At 53.8% G+C, this 27,549-nt stretch overlaps 2 protein-coding genes across 2 annotated transcripts; both read right to left on the bottom strand.

The window, feature by feature from the left end:
* Positions 1 to 4,693: 4,693 nt before the first annotated feature.
* On the bottom strand, positions 4,694 to 6,436 carry COX8A (cytochrome c oxidase subunit 8A). The gene is made up of 2 exons (XM_019717840.2): positions 6,254 to 6,436; positions 4,694 to 5,019 (listed from the first exon to the last, which is right to left on the bottom strand). Exons 1-2 carry the CDS (start codon positions 6,365 to 6,367, stop codon positions 4,924 to 4,926), a joined length of 210 nt encoding a protein of 69 aa, XP_019573399.1. The 5' UTR covers positions 6,368 to 6,436; the 3' UTR covers positions 4,694 to 4,923.
* Positions 6,437 to 13,810: 7,374 nt separating this feature from the next.
* Positions 13,811 to 27,474, bottom strand: NAA40 (N-alpha-acetyltransferase 40, NatD catalytic subunit). The gene is made up of 8 exons (XM_019717895.2): positions 27,337 to 27,474; positions 21,656 to 21,751; positions 20,651 to 20,703; positions 17,628 to 17,723; positions 17,385 to 17,543; positions 17,138 to 17,221; positions 16,656 to 16,733; positions 13,811 to 16,401 (listed from the first exon to the last, which is right to left on the bottom strand). Exons 1-8 carry the CDS (start codon positions 27,340 to 27,342, stop codon positions 16,260 to 16,262), a joined length of 714 nt encoding a protein of 237 aa, XP_019573454.1. The 5' UTR covers positions 27,343 to 27,474; the 3' UTR covers positions 13,811 to 16,259.
* Positions 27,475 to 27,549: the final 75 nt, after the last annotated feature.

Here is a 27,549-nt window from a genome sequence, read left to right as displayed (position 1 = left end):
TATTTAGAGAGGTTGCAACCTGGGTCTCTAGTTCTTGACTTTTCACGATTGAAGGCCTTTTTCATGACAGTGCAGTGGTCTTTTAGCCCTGGAGGAGGCTGTGCCTGCGTCCCAGTCAGATCCCAGTTTGTGCTAGTACAGGAGTGCAGTATGACCGAAGGTTTTCGTGAGCTCTGTCCGGTCCTGGAGCAGGTGCAGTTGGTGCCTGGGCTCACACACAGCCCATGGTGGTGGCCTCACAGCAATGCTTCAAGTGTCAATCTGTGTTCCAGAAACTACAGATTACTATTTATTGGGTCCTTGAGCCTTGGGGTTCTTTCCAAACTCAAGAAAGGAAAGGGTCCACCCTATTTGGACCCCATGCCTACCAACTGTTCATTCCTTTTTGGATTTTTAACAATGAAAAATATAAATGCCAATTAGATCTTCAGTCAGTGGAAAAGAATTGGTATTACCAAATGAAGAGCTAAGATATTTGATGATAAGAACATTTCTATTTGGCTTTTCAAAATTTTGAAAATAGCTTTAACTCCACCGCTACCCCCCACTCCTACTTAAACTAGGGAGCCCATGGTGGAGGAAAGGGTGCAGGGGGAGCTGGAGTTGGGACTAAAGGTCAGGACAGGGAACACAGCTGCACTGGAGAGCGAGGAATCCATTGTGGTCCAGTGCTGGACCACAGCCAAGCTGCCAACGCCAACACTTCCCTCCCAAGGGCTCGGGGCTTGAAGAGCAGACCCGCGCCCTGTATCAAGGGCCTGCAATGAGAGTCCTCTCTCCTACCTGCTGCCCAGCCCTCCCCATCTCATCAGGCAGAATGGGCCGGAAATGGCTGGAGGGAAGCTGTGGCTCTTAATCCATACCAGGGTGCCCAACTTTTGCCCCACTCTTTTCCAGGCCAATTTATTTGGTGGTTAATAACAGTTCTCTTACCCTCATTCCATGGTAAATGTTACTTTTACCATGGGGGAGGTGATTTTCTATCCTAAAGCATCTAAAACCCAACTACACATTTGTCATGAATCACCAGTGTATCTCCAGATTTTTCTCTGCTTCCCAATTTGCCAACCCAGAAACAGCCTCTGGCTACTGTCCCTGGGTGCCAAGGCCTGTCACGAAACAGGCAGCACTGTCACTGGGCTGCTGTTGGATACAGTCACAGAGGTGACAGGCAGCAGCCTACTTTATTTTCCACAGATGCTTCCTCACAGCCCTGCTGGCCCAGAATGTGTCTGGATTGACCCACATCCATGTCCATCAGATTCTGTCAGGCAGAGGGAGAGGAGACCCCATACCAGGACCCAGGGACTGCAAAACCCCTGCTTCAGAGGCTTTACAAAAGGGCACACAGGCCCTAGGGGGCCACATGGCTTCCAGGCCCACCCAACCTCTTCTACCTCTCAGGGGAGAGGGTCAAGCAAAAAGGACACGGCCTGGGCCCTGGGACAGCCACAGTCTTCATGAGGAGGGAGGTCCGTGGCCAAGAGAAAGCCTCGAAAGTGGGCCGAAAATGAGGGCTCAGCGATCCTTCCCAAGGCTGGCCTGGGATGGGCAGCTGCCCACATGGGAAGAGTGGGTGCATGCTGAGCCCCAAATGGAGCTCTGGAGCTGCCACTGCAGGAACCCACGATGGTCCATGGGCCACTGGCTCCAAAATCCTGATGGTGCAGAGAGCAGACTGATGAGCTGAGCAAGGGCTGTACTTCCAGGCTGCTGGCTGGGTGGCTACTTGCAGCCAGGGTGCAGGCCACCTAAGGCAAAAAGCAAGCAGAGGCGTCAAAGGGACAGGCCTCTCCACAGACTCACGCCACCACACTTCTCACACTGTCCTGCAAATACCCTACATTCCAAAACACCTCAAGTCTGTTCAGGATCCAGCCCCTCCTGGGGGAGCCTTGCAGCACCAAGACAATGACGTATTCTTCCTGTTATTGCGGCCATAAACAAATCACCACAAATCTAGTGGCTTTCAAACAACACAAATGTGTAATTTCGCAGGTCAGAGGTCAGAGGTCTGGTATGGCTTCCACGGGACTAAAATCAAGGTATGTGCGGATGTGTTCCTTTCCAGAGGCTCTCAGGGAGAATCTGCTTCTTTATTACGCAGGTTGGCAGCTGGGAGACTGAGGTCCCCATGTTCTTGCTGGCTGTAAACAGGGCTGTCTGTCTTTTCCCAGCTTCTAGAAGCCACTGCATTCCTTGGCTCCTAGCCCACTCTCTCCATCTACAAAGCCAGTCCAGGCGGGTGGAGTCCTTCTCAGGTGGCATCGCTGAGATGTGCATGATCTGTCTTCTTCCATCCACCGTAAGAACTCCTGCGTACATGGGGCCCACCGGATAATCTCCCATTTCAACATGCTTAACTTTAATCACATCTATAAAATCCCCTTTGCCAGGTAAGGTGACTTATTCACAAGTTCCAGGGATTAAAGCATGGACATCTTCAGGGGAACATTATTCTGACACCATTTTATAATCATGAAAACTGAGGCTCACAGAGGTTAAATGACTTGCCCAAGGTCATACAGTAAATGGCCAGGCCTCAAACCCAGGCCTCTGTCACCCAGTCCTGTTTTTGACATTACAGCATCTGCCATGACTGCAGCCTCTCCCAACCCAGTGTGCACAGCCGGGCAGACACCCACCCCTCCAGACTCAGGTTCCAACAGACACCCTCAGACAGACACAGAAATGCTGTCGGGAGTACAGAGCACCTTATCTTCTCTATAGGGAATGGCCTCAGGGCCCCTGATTGGTTGGGGATGAGAGGGACACTGAAAAGGTGACCAGGTTTCAGGCCTAGTGGCCACACTGAGAACCAAAGGGTGATGGGGTTCAAGCATGACAGGTCACTTGCACCCTAAACTCTGCCATCCACCCCAAGTGTATGTACCCTGCCCATGTCCACAAGTGCTTCCAGGCCCAGCAGGTTGTGGGAGAGCAAGTGCTGGAGGAGCTCTGGGCTTGGAGAGGCTTTCTCAGCTCAGGGTTCTCAAGGCCCTGCCTGTGGCCGCTGGCTTCCCATCACGCAAGGGGTGGCTTGAGACGCACAGCTTTAGGGCTGGAACAGTCCTCCTGGGACAGGGGGCCACTGTCTCTGCATTCCAGGGGCACAAAAATGAGGGCTACCCAATCAAAATCCTCAGCAAAGCAGTGGAGTTACCAGAGAAACAGCTCCTCTCCGGTATCACTTTCTTGCTAGGGGTCAGCCCCGTGGCCTAACCTGTGCCCACAGCAACCTGAGCCAGCCGAGGACCAAGCAGCTTAGAGCGCTCTGTTCGGCTAGTGTCCACAGCAAAGCCTCCCAGAGTGAGGCAGGGAACAGGAGTGACCCCACTGTTCGGGAGGAGATAGCTATGAGGCCCCTTCCCCCAGAGACAGGGGAACTGTTGAGGTACCTGCAGGTGACAGGTGGATCTCGGCACCGCAGCTTGGCTCAGGTCAGTCCTTCAGATCCAACATGGGCCCTACCCCTCCCCTGGCTAGTAGCCCAACCTGTACACACTTCCCAGCATTCTAGACTGTTCCTCAGGCCCAGACACAAAGGCTGGCTGTGTGTAAGGAAACAAGCCTTTCAGGTGGCAGGCAGCCGACTTCCCCAGCCCTCAGGGCAGCAGCCCTGGGCAGAAGTGAACTTGCCATAGTATCCAGGCACTGAGCACCACAGGCATCACTGGACACCACACAAAAAGGCCAGGAAGGACTAGACAAAGCGAGGGAGAGCAGGGTCTACTTTCAGCTTCTATGTAAATCAGGAAACAAGAGCCCTGCAGAAGAGGGGCTGGGGAGTGTGTTCTGTCACCCAGGGCCTAAAGTCAACCACGTCCCAGAGCCCCTCAGCTCTCCTGACAGCTTTGTCTACCATGTGGGCCCCAGGAGTCCTGGAAGCCTCCCCCAAGGGGACACTGAACCTGTGTCTGTTCACAAGTCACCCACGTCACCACAGAAAAGAATGAAAAGGAGAGCTGGCTGAGGTGTCCTCTAGGGCTGGGGCCAGCGGGTTGGAACGTTCCTTTCAGACACTGGCAGTCAGGATTCCAGCTGTGTGGAGCGTTTCACACGCATCATCCCAGCTAAGGAGGCCCCGCTCCCACCCCCCAGGAACAATCACTGAGGAAGGGCCCTAAGCATGGAGCAGCAGCAAATTCCCCAAGCCCAGGAGAGGGGACAGGGAAGGATGCAAGGAGAACGAGGAAGCCAGTCGGTCCATAAGCATTTATAGTTATACTGCTAAAAGGGACCCTGGAGTTGACATAAAAAAGCAGGACACTGTAAAGTGCCCCACCCTTCAACTAGGAGAAATGGTGGAGCCCACCAACTGAGGACAGGGAAGGCTGGCCCCATAGAGAAGGGCTTCCAGCAGCAGAGCTGGGCCCCAGCAGGAGACACAGACACACTCGCACAGCCTTGAGCTTGGCACAACCAAGAGTGCTGGAGGGGATGAGCAGGAAAGTCTGCCCAATCACAACACGTGTACTTTTCCCAAGAAGCCAGAAAACATTTTAACACACGAAAGCACACAAAGGAGTCACCACTCCCAGGCAGCAAGGAGAACGGCTGAGCACACAGGACCTACCACAGGGCAATCGGCCAGCAGGGACACCCACCTCTTCTCCACACCCCCACCCAACACCATCTTGAGCTCAAGTACGGAGGCAGGAGCCCAGGTCAAAGCCAGGAGGCGTTTCTGAAGCAATGTTTAAATAGACTTTATTGTTACCAAGGGGCCCTACCGAACAGGGCTTTATAAATGATTTATGTGGTCCCAGGAGGTCACAATGGAGAAATCAGGAGGTCATGATTGCAGAAGAGCTCACTGTAACTGAAGGCCATGGTCGGGGAGGCTGGCCAGGAATGCAGCAAACATGATCAGGACAGGCTGGGGCTGGTCAGGTCCCAGGGTGAGGGAGAGGACAGCCCCCTTCACTCCCGCTTCTTGTAGCTCTCCAGGTGAGACAGGACCCAGCCCGACGGCACAAGGATACACAGGAAGCAGGAGGTGAGCCCAATGGCGATATCCTACACAGAGCACAAGAAAGAAGGCCCCCCAGTAAGGAATCCCCCAGGCTTTCTGGAGTCCCAGCACCCTTCTCAGGCAGCCGAAAGCCCCCCTTAAGGAGTCAAGATTCAGCCTCCAGAAGAGGGCTATAGCAGACCCAAAGCCTACACTGGGCCTTGAGGTAAAGTGTCAGATATGGAGGCGGGGGCCAGGCTGGGTGAGGATCCAGGAAGAAAGCCACCATCAGCTGACAAAGTGAAGTGACAGGAACAAGGATTTAAACCTGTTTAAAGCTGGTCTGTGGGGACCCAGGAACCTTGCAAGCAGACTGATAACTCTAAAAAAAGCCTTCCCTTTCTTGTCTTAAAAACCCCCTCCCTTCCCATTGCCTTTTCAGAATTGCTCCTCAACCTTTGGAGCTAGGGATAAATGACTTTTTATATCCATTTCCACAGTCCCCATAGCAGGTAAGATCAGCAAAACTTGGAGTCACACCTGAATTCAAATTCCTTCTTTGCCACTGACGGTGTAACTTTTGACAAGTCAATACACTGCTCCTAAATTTCAGTTTCCTCAGCCACGAGGTAGAAATGATGGCCCTTTCTTCTCAAGGTCTGAATGAGACCAGCACAGCACTCTTAGCATAGTGCTTTGCACACAGCAGCATTCAGCAGCTGCCAGCTGCAAACATTACCACTATTATTTCCACAATCGCAGCCATCTCCCGGCTCTGCTTTAACTCCCGGTCCGCTAACATGGATCCTGAAGACTTTGCATTCAAGGCCGTGTTCCGCCACTGAGGCAACGCACGGGAAGTGCCCAGGAGGTGCAAGTTATCAGTAAGGGTTAAACCCGCCCACATTTCGGGGAACTACAAAGACCTGTTGGGGTCCTCTTGCCTCCCCTCCCCTAACAATTAACAGAGGTAGCTAACAGTCGTCAGGTGCTCCCAATGAACCGATGAGTAAACGGGGACAGAGAGAGGTTAAAAAGCTTGCTCGAGGCTGCACAGCAAATAAGCGACAGGACTGGGACTGACGGTATTACCCGAGATCCTGGGGCTGACTGGACGACTGTCGCCCGAGCACTGTCCCCTCGTTAGCGCCCTCCAACACGCCCAAACCAGCACTTTCACGCCCCGCTACGCCGCGGGGGGCGAGGTGCAGAGCCCTCTCAAGGCCTCCGACGTCCAGCGCGCCAGACCCGGCCGGCCCCGAACCTGCCGCGGAACCCACGGTCCGGCCCGCTCCTCACCATGGTTCCGAGCTGCTCCCGCGGCGGCTTGGAATGGAGCTGGGAACGCGGCACCATGACCCGCCGGGCCGGGCCAGTCAGGCCCCTCAGCAGCATCGGCGTCAGCACAGACATGACAGCACTGAGTGAACTGCACACAACCGCCAGCAGGAGCCCAAGGTCGGGAAGTCAAAATGGCGGCCCCGGCCGGAAGTTCCGGAGCTAGGGAGGCGGGGAAAGGGCTGCCCGGCAACCTCCCGGAGATGACGCAAGAATACACCTCCCTCCCACCCTTGTTAGTTTTTGGCGCGCTTCTCGAAACAGCCAATCGACGCCATCCTACCGGCGATGGGCGGGGCATGGAAGGGCGTGTCTTTCAGTTATGCCCCGCCTCCAAAGAGGCCTGTCTTCGTGAGTGACATCTGTGGCCACCCTATCACATAACTCAGAAACCTGGGCGGCACTCTTGAGTCCTCCCTCCATTCATACAGTACTCAAATCTCTCTTCACAAATCCCCCCTCTTCGCCAACCCTCCGTTATTTCTGAAGGAAACGCCTGACACTGACTTCGTAATTGAACTCTCTCATTTACTATTACCCTCTTTAATTCCAGTCTCCACGCAGTGACAGCCGACCTTTCTCCCTTCCTCCCTCCATTCCTTTTTTTTTAAACGTAAATCTAACCAAGTCATACAGCTACTTAACTTGCAGTGATTCCCAATGCTTACTAGACCAAGTCCCAATTTCTGAATGTCACTCTCCAGCCTCATCTCTAAATAGTCCCTACCTTCCTCCTTGCTCATTGGTTCGCTCCCTCCCCACCCTGCCCCGCCCCAAGCCTTTTGCTTCTTTGTATCTTGTGTTCCACCTAGAACACTTTCAACTCGTACTTAGCCTTCCTTTTTCACCACTCCAACTCCTAGTTACAGGCCTCCACTGACTGATACAGCTTACTTTATTCAACAAATATTTACTAGCCCCTACTGTATTCCAGGAACTGTTCTGGACCCCTAGTGAACAAGGGCCTCCCTTATCACAGCTCTGACATAACAGAGGGGAGAGATGGACAATAGAAAAGCACTTAACGAGAAGCTAGTGAAAGTGCCGTAATGTGATAGGGATGGCGCTGTGTCAGTTAGCCTTCACTGGCCACCCTAGACCCTGTGCTGCCTCTGCACCCAGCAGCCCCTGTGACAGCACTACCCACAGGGTCAGTGTCTGTCCCTAGACTGTCTGTGTCTGGTTCACCCCTGTGTCCAAAGGGCCTGGTACACATCAGACACTCGGATGTCTATGAATTGGAGGAGACTGAACAGTAGGTATAAGGCAAACAGGAAAGGGGTGAGGGGCCAGCCACTGAACCAGGTCTTACCTGTACAATCTCATTCCATTCTCACTACAGTGTCACGAGTGAGATGCTATTATTTCAAATTTTTTACAAATGAGGAAATAGCCTGGAGAAGTGGGCGACCTTTTCAAGGTCATGCAGCTACAAGGCTGCCTGGGCAGGATTCCAGGGCAGGCCTGTCTGCTCCAGGCCCCATGCTTTTAACCATCACACAAGCTGCTGTGGAGAGGGAGAGTTTCCAGAAGTTCCAGTTTTGATATTGTGGTCAATAGCATCAAAGGCTGCCACAGGGGGTGGAGGTGAGGCTGGGTAGCAAGAGACTGGGATAACAGGAGCTTTAAAGGAGAAGCCTCAGCCCCACGGAGGCAGGGAGAGAGGCTCACAGAAAGGTGGCAATGGACACAGAGTGCTCCAGAGGGTGGGCTATGCCCGAGCTTCCTCTAGAGGGATGGGTCCCCAGGCTAGCTACACAGGGCTCTTCATTTTTCCCCCCACTTGTGGGTATTGCTAATGTTTAGCAGTCTCAGCCCAGCCCTACCCCCAGCTACCTGGCTCCCTGCCCTTACCCTACCCTGGACTCTGGCAAACAGCCCAGGACACATACTTCTAAATCCCACCCCCCACCCCCATCCCAAGGGGCACAGCCTAGGGTCACAGGGCTGGGTGGCCCCAGGCCTCAGCTGCCTGCCCCTGGGGGAAGGGGCAGGGACCTCGCTGCTGCCCTACTGGGCTTTGTCAGGCCTTTGCCCTATGGACAAAGTAATAACAAATGCCCAGATTAGAGCACAGCCAGCAAGAGGCCGAGAGATACTTTGAAAAGGGATGAGCCTCTCTGTGGTTCTCTGGGTTACTCCCTAGGGAACCGCACAGTCATCTCCTTCCCCAGTGGCTGGAGGAAAAGGAGGAGAAGTTTGTGGAGCAGGACATAAGTGCTCTGTTTCAGAGCTTTCCTCACAACCCCTGTGACGTGGCTTCTCGAAGAACTCCCATCAGAGAGGAGGAGAGAAATATAGCAGAGGTTAAGTATCCCGACTGAGTTTACAACTGCCAGGGCAGGATTTGCACCTTGGTCTGTGGGATTAATTCTAACATCTCTGCTCTTCCCCCAGCAGCCCTCCCACAAAGCAGAGACAGACCTTCAACAAGAGAGTAGAGAACTATGGTGTTATATACAACCAAATACTATAGAGCTGTGAAACACACCAACCACAGCTACAGCAAGGATGGTTCCCACACACAGTGTCGAGTAGAAAGGCCAGAGAAGAGCACACTGCGTGGTCCTATTTACATGAAGGGCAGCAGGCAGGACTAAGCCGTGGGTGGGAGGGGTGTCAGGTAGTGGGGATCCTGGGGGAAGAGGGAGGGCATAGGGACTGGAAGAGGCGTGATGGGGCTTCTGGTTGCTGGTTACACGAATGTGATCACTCTGTGATAATTCTATCACAAGTGGCTGGACATTCATGACTTGTGCACATTTCTGTATTCCTGTTACATTTCTGTTAAAAAAAAATTTTTAAACACAAGGAAAAAAAGCAAGGAAAACATGTGTGATATGATCCTGTTTTTCTAAAACAGAGAAAAGATAGCTACAGAAATAGATATGCACAGGTAAGTCTGGAAGGTTGCACAAATTGTGAACAGAGGTGTTGTCTAAATGGTGGGAAAATTTTTGGTCTTTTTCTCCTGCGTTTTCCAAGATTGACCATTGGGCACTTCTCATGCCATTAGAATATGCAAGCAAGAAGAGGGGGGCTTTGCTGGTCCAATGAGGGAGGTGTGCCCCATGAGTAAGAGACTCCTTGGACAGGCTTCCACACTGCAGGGATCTCCTCTAACACCTTGGCAACTTTTGTGCTGCCTGCAAAGTTGGGGAGCCCACTCTCCCACCCCGGGACTGCACCACGTTCAGATTGCTGGGAGTCTCTCCCTGTATCAGGGGAGGCCCAGAGGTCCTGGTCGGGGTCCTGGCTCTGACCCGCGGGCCCAAGCTGCCCCATCACTCCCTCTTCCCTGAGTGGGGCAGTAGGAACAAATCCCAAGCCTTGGGGATGGTAGGGGAGCTGGTCTTTATTGCTGAGACCAGCCTCACAACCCAGGCCCCCAGGCCCTGATCATATATGGACCAGGGAGATCCTAGGTGCCCCCAGAGCTGGCCCCTAGACCCACTCGCCACACATGGGTGAGAGAAACCCTGGGTGCCCCCACCCCAGGCCTGGCCCCTGTTCATTTAAGGATCCAGCCCAGTAACCACTTTGTCCAAATCTGGAGCTTATGAGTCTTAGGGAGGAGGCTGATCCCCAGCCCTGTGGGCTCAGTAGATAGAAATCCCTCAGCAGCCCTCCCCCCTACACCTTCTGGAATTTGCCACCTCCCAGAGCATCTGACACAGAGCTGGTACAAACCTGAGCTAGGGGTCTCTAGTTTCCCCAGCTGGCCTCGATTCTCTTCCTGGCATGTCAAGTAGGTGCTAGGCACTGAGCCCTGGGGCTATCCAGGGGAAGGGATGGAGGGCCCTGTATCCAAAGGAGAAGGGTTCAAGAAGGGGTGGCGAGAGGTAGCGGGGTGGTCACAGGCCCAACACTGATTTGCTGCATTACCTCCCTTTCCCTACCTGGGCCTTAGCTTCCCCATCTGCAAAATGGGGGCATTTCTGCAAAGTCCAGCAAGAGAAAGGGGCAGGAGGGTCGGCCTCACTGGAAGAAAAGGACTGGTTTGGGAAACACCAGCATTGATCTGTATGTCCCTGACAAGGAGAAAGAGGGCTCCCGGGTGGAGGTGGGACAGGAATGAAGCAGAAGTATGTTCAGCTGTCCCCAGGTTCCAGACGTTCAGGGGGTGGGCCCTGAAGTAGCTGTCAGGTGGAGCGACATGGGGGAGGAGAGGAGGCAGGGTGCTGCTCCCCCCAGTGGGACACAGCTGCCTGGCTCTGCCCCAGGGTCCTGCAGCCCACAGGAAAGGTGGGCTGCCGTGGCACAGTGAGGCTGTGGGCTGGTGGTGGTTAACCCCTTCCGGCCTGCAGCCCACAGCTAGAGGCCATGTGTGATGAGGACTAGATCACCTCCCTCATGTGTGACAACTCGGGCTTGGCACAGGCCAGCCTCACATGGGAAGGAGGGTCCACCCACTCCTCGCAGCTGACAGATTTCCGAGTGCCAGTGTGCTGCTACTACCCGCCCCCAACAGCCCCAATGGTACAGATGAGTAAACTGAGACCCAGAGAGAGGCGGGGCTGCTAGGCTGGACCGCCTCCCAAGCACACCCAAGGCCTCCCATCTCTCCTGGGGGCATCATGGTGGGCGTGAGTCAGAAGAACTTATGTGGGTGACAAGGCTTCCAGTAAACATGGTATCCTGACACTCAAGTACCAACCAGGATGGAACACGGCATCATCATCAGCTGGGAGGACAGAGAGAGGCTGTGCCATCACAGCTTCTACAACACGCCATGTGTGGCCTGGGAGGGGTACAGACAGTGCTCATCAAGGCCCCATTCAACTCCAAGGCCAAGCTCAAGATGACGACCCAGGTCATGTTCAAGACCTTCACCTTTGCTGCCACGTAGGTGGCCATCCAAGCCTGTGCTGCTGCTGTACGCCTCAGGCTGTGCCATTGTGAGGACTGGGCCCCAGTCTCACCCCAACCCTGCTGTGACCCCCACCTCCAGGCCCCTCTTCCTTTTGGGTCCCCAGCATGGACTCACAATTCCAAACCCGAGGGTGAGCCCCCCAATTCCTTTTCACTACCCCATCTGGATACCCTGTCTCACAACCAGGCCCCCAGAGAGGGCTAAGGGCCTGCACCTGAGAGCCACATCCCTGGACCCCCCATTCCCCACCCCTCCCCCACTCCCTGTATCCAACATTCAGGACATAGGTTGCCCAGGAGTGCAGGCCACTTCCTTGCTCCCCTTCCCTGAAGGCCCTGTGGAACCCACTCCCCAGGCATCATGCTGGACTCGGGGATGGCAGGACTCACAATGTGCCTGTCTGAGGGCTGTGTGCTGCCCCTCACCACCCTGCACCTGGACCTAGGGGGCCGGGACCTCACTGATAACCTCATGGAGATTCTCACTGAGCTGGGCTACTTCATCACCATTGGTGAGGGGCGGGGTGGATGAGCCACCCCTGGGGCCCACTGCCTGCAACAGTGCCCTCCTGTGCCAGGGCAGGACCACTCAGGACCAATAGGTGCCAGGATCCGCAAGACAACCTACAACTCCATCAGCAGGTGTGATGACATCCACAGAGACCTGTATACCAGCCCCGTTCTGTCTGGAGCACCACTGTGTACCTGGGCACTGCAGACTGGATGTAGATTGCTGCGCTGGCCCCCAGCACCAGGCAGATCAAGGTGGGGAGGGGCAAGGGGCCTCCTAACCGCTGGGGGCTGCGGGGTCAGATGGCTCCTCCTCAGGAAGCAGAAACCCAGTCTCTCAGCCTCTGTGGGGGAGGGGGGCAGCTTGGGGAGGGAAGGGACTGCAGGATCAGGCCGAGTTCCTTGGCTGTGTCTTACTGAGCTCTCCCAAGCTTCAGGTCTCCTGTTAAATGGGTTAAATCTTGGCTCTGCCACTTCCTACCAGGACCATGAACCAGTTACTTTACACTCCCGGACTCTTGATTTACCTTTAAATTGAGACTACTTCCACTGTGATGGAATAGGGTTGTAAGGATTGATACAAGCATGCCACCGTGCCCAGCACACAGGAACACCGAGTGTGACGTGTCACGGGCATAGCGGGGGCTCACCAAATGCGTTTCCTTCCCTGTCACAGCCACGGAGCAACACATCTGCATCGGGCTGTTCAGTCTGCAAGGCTCCCCCAAAGCACCTTCCCTCTGCCCAGACCCTGCCTCCTGCACTTGGGGAGGAAGCACAAGAACTTAGAGTAAACTTGCCCTTGCGTGAACGGGCCACCTTCAAAGCCGGGCTGTAGAAACCCTCTGGCGCTCAGGTTCCCCCCACTGGGGAAACAGCTCTGGCTCTGACCATTGGCACAGTAACCATGCCTTTTACTGCACCTGCTGGCTTCAGCAAATGCCACTTGAGCAAAGCTTGAGCTGCAGCTGGAGGGAGGGGTGGAGGCAGGTCACTGTGGAGGCAGGTCACTGCGGAGACCAGAGAGGCCCGGTGGCCACTTAGGAAGGTGGAAGGTGCAGATGCAGACCCAGCCAGCAGCGACAAAGGAAGGGCCCCACCCCTTCCCACTCTGGCCCTTTACCCTGTAGCAAGGAGTTGCCATCCCATGGAATTCCTGCCTGGGATTAAAACAGCCTTCAAGGAACAAGGAACTTGGGGGCAGAAGTTTGTCACATGAGAAATCTGTTGTTTGATTAGCCAGTGAAATGCGCTGTCCCTCCCCAAGGACTAGGCTGCTTTCCTTTGTGCCTCAAAGATAGGACAGCTGCCCCCACTCACAGGCCTGAGGCCACAACATGCTGGCACCCACTGGGCAGCTATTAACCCTGCTCCTCTTTCTCCAGCCAGAGCACAAATGCATATGGCTGGGGGGCTCCACCCTGGCCTCCTTCACCACCTTCCAACAGATGTGCTCACCACACAGGAGCACCACAGGAAGTGCCTCTGCCCTAGCTCCCAGCCCACTTCCTGCCTCTCCTCCTGGCTCACCCTGGGACAGGACTGGCAGGAGTCCAGCCCTGGAGAGAAGGTGCACAGCTCCGGCTGTCACATTCGAGGGGCAGGACGGAGCCTCCCCAGCTCATAACTTTCCCGCCTTGTCAGGACTGACATGAGTTATCCTTCCTTTGAGCCTTTGTCTTTTGTGAATGGAGAGAAGAGGGGGCTGGTATTTTTTAAAGAGAGAATATTCTGAGTAACCCAACAAAGTGAAAGGGAGAAAAGAAACACTGACATTCTCATCTAACTCCCACACAAATACACTCAAATTCATGTTCAGCCACAGATGTCAGATGTCACAATGCCCGGCTTGGGACGCTCCACGATGCAAAGCTGGTGCACCTCAGAAGACCTTCGACCTCTACCTGGGCTTCTGGGAAGTGGCACAAACACATGCACTTGGTCTCAGTTCCCACCTCTGGCTCCTTGCCCGACGCTGAGGCTTCTCAGGCCTGAAACTTTTTTCACAAGGAGTGCGGGGCCATCACAGCTACATGCGTTCCAGGGTTTAGGCCCAACGCTGTGACAGCTGAGGGCCCAAGCATCCCGAGCCCACACTACCCGTGGCACCCCAACATCAGGAGCTATCCCAACAGCTGAACAAAGTATCTTTTATTTGTGACATACAAATACAACCAATGCAAAAAGAGATCTTTTTTTCCTTTGATTCCAGTGATAAGTTGCTAAAGAAAAAATATATATCAAGGAGTTTATCTTCAAAGTTTCCTCTAAAAAAAAAAAAACATAAAGGGTTAAAAAGAACCACACACGTCATGTGCACATTTGACATCAACAAAAATAACCTGAAATAAGAGTGGATACAACTATAAAGAAAAAATCTTTAAAAATATTTTAACGTGCCCCAAACAAAGAACAAAAAAGCCTAGTAAAGGCCTATGTTTCTCAAAACCAAGACCTGGGGAAGCTGAGAAAGACAGATGGTTGAGAACTGAACGGGCTCAACATCAACGAGAGCAACGTGCTGACTCGGGCAGCGCCTCACCCGCCCCCGCCCCGACCTCCCGGGCAGCCCTTCCGAGGTGGCAGAGGCTGGACGGGCAGGGCATGGCACCAAGCGCCCCGGGCACCAATGGGCTCAGTGCCAGGTGTCCAATTACTGGGAAGAGACAACATACACTGAACTCACCTTATGTGGGATTTACACTGGGGGTTCCTTTTGGTCCCCTTGAATGGGAAGTATCAGAAATCCATGATCTAAGACAATAAATAGTTACCATTCTGTGTCCTTTGAAAGACAGGGATTAGAGGAAACACTCTTCCTAAGCATGCTTGTTCCATGATTCTTGGAAGGAGCCCACCAATGTCCTCCCAACAACTGAAACTCTCCCCCTTGAGTAAAATCCCCTGGGAGCCAGCAGGACAAGGGCACAGGTGGGCTTATTCCAGTGTAAAGCTGCAGGGCCCTCTCCAAGGGAGTGACCCAGACCACAGCTGGCGGGGTCAAGGGCAATGCCACGCTGAGTGCTTCGTGGGGGCTGGGCCGGGTGGAGGCTGTGCACAGGCCTCTGCACAAGCAGAGTCTGGGGGAAAAGCAGGAACAGCAACGGGGAGCTCCCGGGCGCAGATGCCTGAGTCAGGACAGAGGGCGGGCTGCGAGCAGATTCTGAGGTCAGAAGGACCCAGACTTCCAGGACAGCAACTTCAAAGGCTAGAACTTGAAGACACTCCCTAAAGCAGGTCTCAAGGATGTCTAAGGGGAGGTGTTAGGTGCTTTCTCCTGAATAAGAATTTGGTCATTTTTTTCCCCCTAGAGGGGGAACAAGGCCTAGAGACCAGGGTGAGTGTAAGCTCTGACCCCTCTGTCCTATGAGAAGAGGAAGGCCTTCTTCCCTGTTCCAGCCTGCTGCCACAGGGCAATGTGGCCACCTAGGCGTTCCTGCTGCAGCTTGTGCTGCCAGCCAGGGCAGTGGCACTAGTGCCCCAGTGAGGCAGTGAGGGGCGAGGCTGGGGAGCGCAGGCAGAGGGCCTGCTGCTGGCTGGGGCCTCTCTGAAGAGGGAGCGAAGCCCCTCCAAAGAGAGCTATCAGCACCAAGATATGAGCAGAAACGGCACTGAACATGCCAGGAACGAGGGGTCCTCCTGGGGGAAGACGATGGGCTCCCTGATGTTATTCCCCCCTTGAGAGTAAGAATAGAGGTATCTGGGGTGGGGGTGAGAGACGGGGAGAAAGAGTAATGAGGCGCATGGGACAGGAACAGGCAGGACCTCTGGCTTTTTTCTATGAATGAAAACCTCGAGTCACTGCCATGAGATCAAGAGGTTTGCTTAGAATGCAGCAAAGTCCAAAAGCCCAAAGCAGCACTTGTCCCTATGGCGGGCTCCATTCGACTTTGTTCCTGGTCCTCTCAGCCCCTCACAGCGATGGAGAGGGAGGCAACCTTCTTCCCAGAGCCGGCTAGGCCCCTGGGATGACTCCTCTGTGGATCCATAAAAGCTAGAAAGAGCACCCGTGCTTCCCTGTCGTGGCACAAAGATCTTCCCATGGTCTCCATCAGAGCATTCCGTCCACAGCGCACGAGTCTCTGAAGCCTCTCTATGCCCAGACCTTACACAGTCCGTTCCTCTTCGGGGACCAGCCAGACCCCGACCCAGGGCTCCAGGACTTTCATAAAGGTGGGTATAAACACTCCATTTGTCCAAGCATATGTGTGTGTGTGTGTGTGTGTGTGTGTGTACGTGCACACAGGGCAGGGGGACGGGGCGTGGCTGTGAGGATCCAGCTACTGAGAAGTTGGGGAGTCTTATGCTCGAGAGTGGAGTGAGAAGGCAGCCTCTCTGCGAGAATGACTTCATGCCCCGGCTTCTGCCAGCTCTTCCCTCAGCATCCTCTCCGCTGCTCCCCCGCAGCACTCTGCTCTCCAGGAGACGGGGGGACCGCTCGGACCACTCCTCCCAGGGTCTATGCTCTCAGGGTGCAGCCGGGCCTGTGCAGGGCTGAGGAGGCCACGGCTCCGCGGGCACCTGGCGAGTGGGGTGCGGCCAGGGGAGAGGACAGGCCTTGGAGAGAGTGTTCTGGCTTGGGAGTTCAGTGGCAGCAGCCACCACAGTGCCCGCCCGCATGCGAGTGCTGACTATCCCCGAACTTGGTCCTCCGGCTCAGAATCTCGTAGGAACAATCCTCCCCGCAGCACCCAGACATGCTGGGGGAAGAGTCGTCGATCTCAAATCTGCAAGGCAGGCAGGGCGACAGGATGGGTTGCAGGTAGTGGCCTGCCTCCCCACCGGGCCTGAGAAGTCTTCCACCCCGAGGAGGGCGGGGACCAAGCCAGAGGGCACTCCCACATCATCCCACCAATCCCCAAACCCTACGACCACTGGACAGGGAGCTCAGGCGTCAGGATGAATGGGGGCCAGGACCAGAAGAAAGGCCCCAACGCAGGTACCCCTGCACCCAGAGTCCCACAGGGGCCCAGCTCCTTACTGCAGCGCTTCTCTGAAGAACTGGTAGGCGCCATGATTGTGCTTAAATACCGTCAACATAACTTTCTTCATCTGTGTGCTGAGAAGAAAGCAGAGCACACCTTTCAGAAAGAGACAGGTGCTACGTCCTGCTTCCTCCCGTGCCTGGGCCTGCTGTCTCCCACTTGCCCGAGAAGCACTCCTGAGCCTCGTCTTGGGCTCCCACAGCGTTCACAGCGCTTCCCACTCAGGGGCGGATGAGACTGCACAGGCAGCAGGCCCCCACATGACTGGCTACCCCACTTCCTCTGTGTCCCCATTATGTACTGAGCTGAATGCACAAAATCTAGGGTCACAGCAGGACAGGGACTATCTTACTGAGAGGGTTCTAGATGCCCTTCTTCAAAACAGTCCCATGAGCCTTGTCCTCCACGGAGGCCAAAGCATAGTGGACGCTTCAGAGGCAGCTCCTTCCAACTGGGTGACCCGTGGGGTGGCCCTTACCTATTGGCCATGAGCTGCAGGATCTGTATGAGGAACTTCCCCAGGCCTTTCCGCCGCACCTTGCTTTCCAACTGCACTTCGTAGCTGGGTGAAGAAAGCAGGGACGTGAGCGTGAGGAGGCTGCGGCGCCCGTCGGAGGAGCCTGCAGCCCCAGTGGCCCGCAGACCCAGACAGGCACAGTGGCCTTTGCCCCCTGCTGGAGTGCCGAGGGCAGCAGCAGGGGCTCCCCCCAAGCCAGGGCTCCTACCAGTACAGGACTTCATCCCCGCACTCCACATCAAACCGGAAGTGAGAAAATGCCACCGGGACCGACTTGTTCTCCCAAGCAATGAGGTACCAGGCTCGGTCATCTGTCATTTCCTCCCGTTTCTCTCGGTCCTTCCAGCCCCACTCGCTTTGCTCATACCTGAGAAATTGGGGGCAGTCAGGCCTGGGAACTCTGGGAGAGGAAAGTGGGCCTCGGGAAGAGACGCCCCCAGGGCGTGCTTACATGGTCTGCATGTTGGTTTTGGTCAGGTCGAAGGCCCAATCCACGGTGGCTGGCTCCAGTCCAGACACTCGCTTACATTCAATGGAGACGTTCAGCCTGAGGAGAGGAAAGGAGGCTGTGGAGCCGGCCACAGCCCCACGCTGCCGCTGGCCTGAGAGCCTGGCAGCGAGGCGTGCCTGATCTCAGCTAAGCTACACAGAAGGGCTAAGCCCAGCCTTGCCTTCCCGGACACGACTACAGAAGGGGCCTGTGTAAGAACTAAGCCTTTTGGGCCGAGATTAACAACTGTCATCACAGGCCCACCACCCTGACCGCAAGTCCCATTTCCTGCCTCCCCTACGTGCCCTTATCAGACTTGGCACTTTGTAAACTGTCCCTCTCAGCTACCACCCTCTCTTCTGTACTTTGTTATAAACACTCCAGTCGGCTCTGTTCCCTTAATTCCTGCCCTTAGGCATTTTTACTGTAACTTTAATTCTGAACTGACTCCTCACTGGGCTCCTTGGGACCTTTTCCTTCTTATCTACTGCGCTCCTTTGAAAGTGTCTGGCTGACCTTAGGCTCTCCGAGAAGACTATGGCCCCCAACCCCCTCTGTGGAGTCCTGTCTGCCGCTTCCTCTGAGGATACAGCGAAGTAAACAATCCCACACTGTTTTCCTAAACTAACAGATGCTGTAGGCATTAAGGTATCCTAACCTGGTACTTACTTCTAAATGAAATTTGAGTAAATTATGGATAAACATCTTGGCCAAACTGGAAAATCACATTCCCTAGGAAGTGCCACATTGTGAAAGGACTGAAGCCAGCAACCTTAGTCCTTATAAAGCTCCCATCCCAGGATCTTTCAGTGACCTCTGACACGACCCTTGGAGGATGTTCCCCCTGGAATCCACCTCACCTCTGCTGAGCAGCACGCCATGGGAGCTGCACATGCGCTCAGCCTGGTCAATTCGGGAACTTCCTGACTCGGAAGAGTCTTCCTTTCTTTGTAAGGAGTGACCATGCAGTAGCAGAAATGCCCAAACACAACACTGAATCTGCTTAGCTACGTGCTTTCCAAAGGGCGGTGTGTAGGTATAAACTCTGCTAATCTGAGTTCTTTAAGTTCTTGACAGTAGGCTCACGGCCACACAAACCACACCAAATTCCAGGCCCTGAAGAGCCCAGAGTCTGCTGGCCATGACGGCTTCAGAGCTGCCTCACCTTTGTGGAGCTCGGGGGAGTGGGGTACGGACACTAACAGTAGCACATAAGCATATGTGAAGGCCTCCCCAGAAGCTGAAGACAGAGCTACCTGAGGTACTATAATGCGTCTGTTCACAGGCAGGAAGAAGCATGGATAAATGACTGTGAAATCCAGATACAGCTCTGAAAAGCAAACACCATGTTGCCTACTACAGTCTTTGCTACATAATTCAAATATTTGCATTAGTCTACCTTAGTCATTAAAATACTCATACCAACTGCTACTTACAGAGCAGGATACATTCTCTTTCCTCCTCAAAACAACCTTGCAAATTTGGCATCTTCACTTCATTGAACAGATTAGAAAATGAGGCTTGCAGAGTATGGCTGACGCATCCAAGTACAGTCAATAAAAGGCACAGTTGATTCAAACCCGTATCTGTGATTCTCTAAAACCATAACCCTCATTACCCCTCAGCCAATGCATCTCTGGTAAGACAGATTATGATTCCCACTTTATAAACCAGGAAGACAGAAAGGGGACAGGGGCTTTAACCCAGATCCTGCAGTAACCTGAACTGGTAACAGCAGTGGTAGCAGCAGCTAACCCTGGTCTAGCTATCAGCACGCTCCAGGCACTGCCGCTTTACATCTAATCCTCCCGACGACTCCATTAGGAAGATACTAGGATTAGACCCATTTCTGATTAGAAAATTGAAGCACAGAGAGGTGAAGTATTTGTCCAGGGTCGCAAAGCCAGTAAGTGGCTTTTAACAATTATACTATGCACTGAGGGAAAGAGTACTGGATTGAGAACTGAAAGCCCCCTTGGCTGCCAGAGAGAAACTCTAAGCTCAGAAATCTCATTCAACTTCTGAGTCTCAGTTTCTCCCTGTATAAAAAAGAGAGTCGGGGCAGGCCCTTGTCGGGGCCCGGCCAGGTGGCTCAGGCAGTTAAAGAGCTCCATGCTCCTAACTCCGAAGGCTGTCGGTTCGATTCCCACATGGGCCAGTGGGCTCTCAACCACAAGGTTGCCAGTTTGATTCCTCGACTCCCGCAAGGGATGGTGGGCTCTGCCCCCCTGCAACTAAGGTTGGACGTGGCACCTTGAGCTGAGCTGCCTCCCGGATGGCTCAGTTGGTTGGAGCGCGGGCTCTCAACCACAAGGTTGTCAGTTTGATTCCTCGACTCCCGCAAGAGATGGTGGGCAGCACCCCCTGCAACTAGGATTGAACACGGCACCTTGAGCTGAGCTGCAGCTGAGCTCCCAGATGGCTCAGTTGGTTGGAGCGCGTCCTCTCAACCACAAGGGATGAGGCTCGACTCCCGCAAGGGATGGTGGGCTGTGCCCCCTGCAACTAGCAACGGCAACTGGACCTGAGCTGCGCCCTCCACAACTGGGACTGAAAGAACAACAACTTGAAGCTGAACAGCACCCTCCACAACTGAGACTGAAAGGACAACTTGACTTGGAAAAAAAAAGGCCTGGAAGTACGCAGTGTTCCCCAATGGAGTCCTGTTCCCCTTCCCCAATAAAATCTTTAAAAAAAAGAGAGAGTCAGCCTACATGGCTTTTCAAATGTCTCAGCTCTATGATTCTTCGTGCAGAGAGAATAAGCCCTAGAGACACCAGTCTGAGATTACGCAATCTTTGATCATTTGCGGATTCTTTTGTCACCCTAACTGGGGGATTTTCTATCAACAGGGTACTTGGCCACCATTTCTGCTTTTTTCTAACAAAGAAAAACGTAAACATTTGAGTCTGATGACGCCTACTCTGGACAGGTGAATTCCTGAAGACACTCAAACAAGCACGTTAGGAACGCTGAACACTCACCCATTTCGATCGTATTTCTTGAACACTGGGAAAGCCTCTAAAGGGTCTCCAAGCTGCGGAGGGAAAGAAAAGAGTAGCACAAACACACGTGTGGCAGTCGCAGGCTCTGCCCTGAAGCCCAAGCCTGGTCAGACCCACGTCTTAGCTCCTGGGCCCAGGAACACCCTCAGAAGCTCTCCCTACCCGCCTAAGTGCTGAAATCACATGTAGAAGGGAGGCTTTAATAAGTGAGCTTCCTTTCACGGGGTAAGAAGAGATTTTACCAGCCTAATATTATTACAGGCCTGTGGGCACACAACCTGCTCAGGACCCGGAGAAGAGAGGCCAGCAGACCCACCTGCATCCTTCTAAGAAGCCCCCAACCAACCTCATGTGGTCAAAACCCAAAACGGAACGATCACGTCTCTGAGCCATATCCTTATAAATGTGGACTGTTTACTGACTGGGCTAAAGGAATAATAAAAAAACTGGAGCACGAAGGGGACAGGAAGGACAACCAGAATCTCTCTGGTTCAGCTTGAAGCTGGGCTGGGCTGGTCCTGAGCTGCATGGCTACTCCTCCCGACTGCGGCCCCTTGAAACCAGGCGACTGCACCTTCCCGGTCCCAGCACAGCCTCTGAGACTTCACTGGGCGGCAGTGAATGTTTGAAGGCATGAACAAGAAAATTATATCACATTTTATGAGGGAGGTTTCCTCCCCAAAATGCAAAATCCTAACAAAAATTTCTCCAGACCTTCTTCTGTCGGTGAGGGGACCCACCGAGAGTAGCAGACACTTCCATACGAATTCACATTTCCCTACGCACGTGGGCCAATCACTGGCCCTCCTCAAACCCGCACCCCTGTCAATTTGGCTCATTCCAGCTCATTCCCCTCCCCACAAGGAGGCAGCGGAGGTGTGGGTGGGTAGTAACACAATTCTGCCACAAGGTGGCGCCAACAGAAGTCAAATTAAAAACCACGTTGAAGTTCTAGGAGGAAGAGACTGTGAAGGAGAGAGTCACCCTGTTGGCGGCATCCACTTTGGCACAGACAGCATCCATGGCTGCTCGCTCCTCCAACCGCTTCTGCTTCTTCTCCTTTGCTTTGCTTGACTTCCTCTGCAACAGAGAAAAGCAAAGCTGGCTAGGAGGGCTGTGGCCAGCCCAAAGCTTGCCTTTCACTCTGAGGAACCAAAGTCTGTCCCTGTGTCCACAGGCCTGGGCTCAGCAGCAGGAACTTCCCATCCTGGCAGCCGCAGACTGGCTGGGGTGGGAGACCCAAGAGTGTTCTAGTGGTAAGGTCCTAGGGCTCCTCAGCTTCCTGGTCAGGAAGAGCACCGACCCTCGGGACTGGGATCATGTGAAGACCTAGTGAGAGACCGTGACAGCGCCTGCAGCAGAGCCTGGCCTCCAGCAGGTGCCTAATAAATATTCACCCACCCATCCCCTCCTAAGGAGGGAAAAACTGACTTTAGACACATTCAGGGCAGTTTTCAGGGAGGAGACAGCATCTGAGGTGGCCGCTGACAGCTGTTCTCAAGTAGAAGTTTACTCAGAGCCTTCTCAGTGTCTTCCAGCTGCAGGAGACAAAGCTCTGTTCTAGGGGCAGCCGCTTTGGGAGCTGGGCCCCTTTCTAAGCTAGGGCCCAGGCCCTCTGGCTTAAGGAGGCAGCCGACCCCAGACGTGCTGCTCAGCCAAGGCCAACTAGTGCACCTAGTCGCCACACAGCAGCGTGAAGGGCCCCAAGGGGTTCACCTGAGGACAGAGGCCATGGTGACACGTGATCAGCAAGGCCAACTTGCAGCCACACCAGCAGCAGGGAGGAGCAAAGGGAGGCGTCCTTGCACAGCGGGGCAACCGGCAAACCGGCCACAACTGCATCTGGAGCAGATCCTATCCTGAGGCTCATGTGGGGTTCTCTCGGACCTAAATGGACCCTCTTGTCCTCCCGTAAAAAGCTAGTAACACAGGGAAAGAGCCCAGCTCTGGAGTCTGACAAACTGTATCCATCCAAAGCCTCTTTCTGCTCTCCTGCGGCCTTCGGGCAAACCACAGCCCTTCGCTGAGCCCTTTCCTTATCTGATGAGCGGGTTAGGCCGCCATGGAGGTGTTAAACTCATGAGGGGTAACATGGCACATGACAGGATGTGACAGTTCTCGTTCTCACTCCCCAGGACCCGAGCAGCACACCCAGCCCAAGTCCAGAGGCACCCCGGCCCTGGAAAGATGGCTCTGCTTTGTACAGCTGCCCCCTCTTCTCCCTGCGCTCACCAGAGAGAGGTTCTACTACCTCCTTAGCAGGTACTGACTGGCCCCAGGAACGGTGAATTGAAACACCAGTGGCTGGAAAGTTGCTGAGGATAAATTCTACCTTTGGTTCCCCAAGGAATGACACCACTTAATTCCTATTTTAAGCACCTGGGAGGCAAGAGTTCAGGTACCAGGAACTCACAGGAATTGCTCTTCCAGGTATAAACTCGCCCACCACCAGCTATGCACTATGTGCAGGCCGAGCACCGTGCTGGAAGCCAGGCTAGGTCTCATTCCTTACCCCCTGGGAAGGAATAGACAGAAGAGAACAGACTGTCTTCATAACGCTGGGATCTGGGGACAGAACTAGTCCCTCTTTACCACATATAAGTCTTAGGGCACCCATCTTTTCCTCTGGGAATTTGGGTTTCAAGACAGCACTGAGACACACTCAGCTTGCACAGTGCTCTCACAAACATTACCTGGTTCAATTCCCAGGGCAGAAACCATCTCCTCCCTTACACATGGAAACTGAGGCTCAAAGGGACGGGGTGACTCATTCAGAGGTCCCCAGAGAGTAAGTGGTAGAGAGGAGACTCACTCCCAGGGGCTGGGCCACAGATCCAGTGTTGGTTCCCCCAGCCATGCTGGTTCCGGGAGAGCCTACACCAGTGTCAAAGACCTCCTACCCGGCCAAGGCAAGGTCAGGATGAGACCTCGGGAGCCCTCATTTCTCAGAACTCTTCTGACTTGGTAATGGCAGGTATGACGTGCCAACACTGTGCCACCCTAGGCCCTACCTCCACCCTGAGGTAGGGCTAAGGAACAGGGAAACCTGACACAGCAGGGCCCAGGGCTGTGTGACAGGGCAGAAAGAACAGGAGCTTTGGCATCCATCAGGCCAGGCCCATCTCCTCCTGCCACCCCTGGCATGACCTGTGAAAACAACGCCATCTCTAGGAAAAGGGGGATGCAGCACTGGCCTCACAGAACAGCTCTAAGGACAGGTCAGAGGCAGCACACCCTCCCGGCAGTGGCAAGCTCCCTTCCCCCACCAGGTATGCTAGCTCGCTCTTAACATGATACAGAGCTGAGGGATCAAAGGTGGCGGACAGAAAGTCTGACTCCCGGGACCTAGACAGCACGGAAACGTGGGTTCCCTGCACAGCACCTCGTTCCGAAGCACACCAGGTAAGCCATCCCTAAGCACATGCAGCTGGAGGACCAAGACTGGGACTCCAGGAGGTTTCTGGGCTCGTTCACGCAGCGGGACAAGCGAGCCGGCAACCCTCGGAGGAAGGCTTGGGGCCGCCAGGGCCCCAGACGACAGATAATGAATGAATCCCTTCAGCGCTTTGCAGCCTGCACACGGGGTTTGAGGCAGGCTGCAGCAGGCTGGCCCAGACAGGCAGGGGCTCCCCGCCAAGCCCAGCACACACTAGGAAAAGTGGTCTCCTACTGTTCCAATTAGCTTTGCCCTGCCCTGAGGAGGTAAGACTATCCTGCAGGGACACAGGAAAACTCTCCTAATTAAAATGGGAAATAAGCACAGTGAACAGAAAAGCTCATTGTGGTTAAGTGTCTTTCCCAAGGGAGCTTTATATAATAAAAAGAGTGTGGGATTTTGAGTCAAGAGACCTGGATTTGATTCTCAGCTCTTCTACTTAATAGCTGTGTGACTTTGGGCAAGTTATTTAATCTCTTTTCAGCAAGCTACTCAGTTTCTCTGAACCTCAATTTCTACATCCATAAAATGGGGCTAACAATGCCTCCACCTCCCAGGACTGTTGTGAGGACAAAATGGTAGAAAGTACTAGATATAAAAATTCTTTATAGTAAGGACTTGTGTTTACAAGGACCCACTAGTGTCAGACCCTCTGCTAGTGCTTTACTAAAGATGACTTATTTTAATCTTTATAACTCTGCAAGGTATATGCCCACTTCTTTGGTGAGAAAACTGACACACAGAGAGATTAGACAACTTTTAAGGTCACAGAGCCAGAGAACAGAATTTTCAAAGAGTTCTTCCTATCACCCTCCTCCCTCCACTCCCACCAGACTGTACACTCCATGAGGGAGAGGTCACATGTGCTTTATTTGCCAGTGTACACCCAGTGTTCACTCACTCAATTCATACCTGAAGAATGAATGAATCATCCAAGGTTCAAATCCAGATCTGAACCCTAGCGTCCATGCTCCTTCCACTACATCAGTTACATTTATATGGCACTGGTTAGAACAGTGTGACGCAAACGCCGTTTTCGCATGTGAGACTCCTCCCCTTGCTACTCCTATCCAGTAGCATCTCTGCGTGCAGGACTCTGACTGCCAGGGATCACATGGAGAAATTTAAAAACAAAAACACCAGATGGGGGCAGGAGGCACCTTTCAGAAAAGGAATTTGGCATCTCCTAGATTTTCAGTGTCCCCGTCTCCATCCCACAAAGTATCCAGGATCCAAAAAGAATCTGTTTTGGGCAAAGGGAGACAGATCTAAATTCTAATTCCTAAAAGGCAACACCTATGCAGCAACAAGGGCGAAAGTACTTGGAGAATGATGCCCCATCTGATGCCACCTCTCCCAGCCTGAGATCAGGCTGTCAAATGGAGCAGAGCCCTCTGCTAGAGGAAACCACTAGGATGACCTTCCTGACACCTCTGGAGTGGGGTGTCCACAGCCCCCACCCATGAGGAATGAGGATAATGAGAGGGTTCCAGCTTTGTTTTAGGGAGGAAAATTCAAATCTCTTTTGCAGTGACTTTTAGGCCAGAAGAGACTAGGTAGGGGCCATTCTGAGAAACCCATCTGCAAAGTGTGAGTAATAGACTGGGGCCCTACAGGAAGCAAGGATCGCGGTACCTCTGAGGCCCTGCTATTTCTACTCCACCAATGAGGAAGTGTGGAGCCAGGATGGCCATGTCATGCTTCTTGCTTTCTGCGTTGTCTATAGTGGCCAACGCTGGGTAGACACTTACAGAGTGATACCTGGCTCACAGGTTTCATTTAGTTTCAACAAGAGCTGGGTCTGGGACCTTTCACCCAAGCCTAGGTTAAATGTGTCTAAAGTCTCTAGACTTAACTTTCTACATATGAAGCACATGGTATCCAAATTTCTTGTTGAAATATGATGTTTTGACATGGATTACATAAAGTGCTTTGACATGGATTAGATAAGTGTTTTTGTCTAACAAGTTGATTTGTTCAGTCAATAACTATTTGAATGAGAAAAAATATCTAGGTTACCAACAGCAGGGACAAACCCAATAGGTTAAAAATAGCACAAATCTACTTTAGATAACTAAAGTAAAGGCTGAGAATACAGGCAAAAATAACAGCCACTCTTCAGGAGGCACCTATGTGGTTATTTACATCCACTATTTCACTGATTCCTCACATCTGTCCTAAGGGGGAGGTACCATCATCCCCATCACATAGATGAGGAAATTCAAACTCTGGAAGGCCATGTCACTAGCACAATAGCATGCTGCTAGCCAGTGAATGGGGCTGGACTGAGGTAGCTCTGGCTCCAAAGTTAGGGCTCCCTAAAGGTGAGGAAAATTCTATGTATTTTTGGGACTTAGGAAGGTCAACTCATAGAAACATGAGCAATACTTCTGCCAACCCTCTATCAGCACGTGCCAGGGAAGGGCATAAAATGCACCTTCAGGTGGCCTTGCACAGAACAGGTGGTCACTATCCACCAGCGGCTGGGGCCATGACCAGTGACCCCCCATCCGCCCCTTGCTCACCTTCTGCACAGCTTCCCCGTGCAAAGCCACCTGCAAGTCAGGCAATAATAAGCACCATCTCACTGCATCTAGGAGGCCGCGAAGGCAGGCCTCTGTTGTAAAGGAAGAGGCTGTTTTAGGAACAGGAGGAACCTGGTGGAGATGTTTCGAAAGAGAGCTGGGGAATTGGCTTCACTAAGAATCTGAGTAGCGGGAAGTGCAGCGGCCGGGGATTCCCGAGTGGAGTCGGGGTCTGGCCCCCAGTCACTGCATATTTGACCTTGGCTGGGCGCCTTCTTTTCTCTGGGCCTCAGTTACCTGCAGGCCAGAGATGGCCTAAGATGTGGGAAGCCGCGAAGTCGGTGACAACCAGGTAATGGTGAACCCTGGGGGTAGGGGGGATACCCCAAGGTCCGCGCGGGGGAGGGAGAAGACCAAGTAGATAACAGGTCAGGCAGGAAGGCAGGGCGGGCGCGACACGAAGGGCGGGGAGCACCCAAGGGGGTGGGGCCCCAAGAAGAGGGCTCCCCAGGGGATTCTCGGGCAGGGACGAGCGTGGGGACACTTAGAACTGGGGAATCGGGTCATGTGGGGGCTGGGGGTCACGTGAGGCCGGAGGGGGTCGGGGTCACGTGAGAGGGGGTTCAGTAACAATGGGGGCGCAGGGGACGAGGGGAGCGGGGAACGCTCCCGGCCCTCGCTTCTCCTCTTCCTGCCTCACTCACCCCCATGGCGGCAACGGCGGCGGCGGCCCTCGGCTCCTCCTTCCCACACTTGCCGGCAGGGAGGCGGCAACGGTGGCTACGGCGGCAGCGGCGACACCAGAGCAGTGTGTGTGGAGGGGGGGAAAACTAGACACCGCGCATGCGCCTAGCGCGCTCCCCCGCGCGCCGTGGTCAACACCGCGCCTGCGCAGGGCCGGGAAGGGGGGCGTGCGG

The sequence above is a fragment of the Rhinolophus sinicus genome, linkage group LG06 (genome assembly GCF_036562045.2).
Source record: "Rhinolophus sinicus isolate RSC01 linkage group LG06, ASM3656204v1, whole genome shotgun sequence".
NCBI lineage: Eukaryota > Metazoa > Chordata > Mammalia > Chiroptera > Rhinolophidae > Rhinolophus > Rhinolophus sinicus.
Note: the sequence above shows the minus strand (reverse complement) of the source record. Positions and strands in the feature narration are given on the sequence as shown.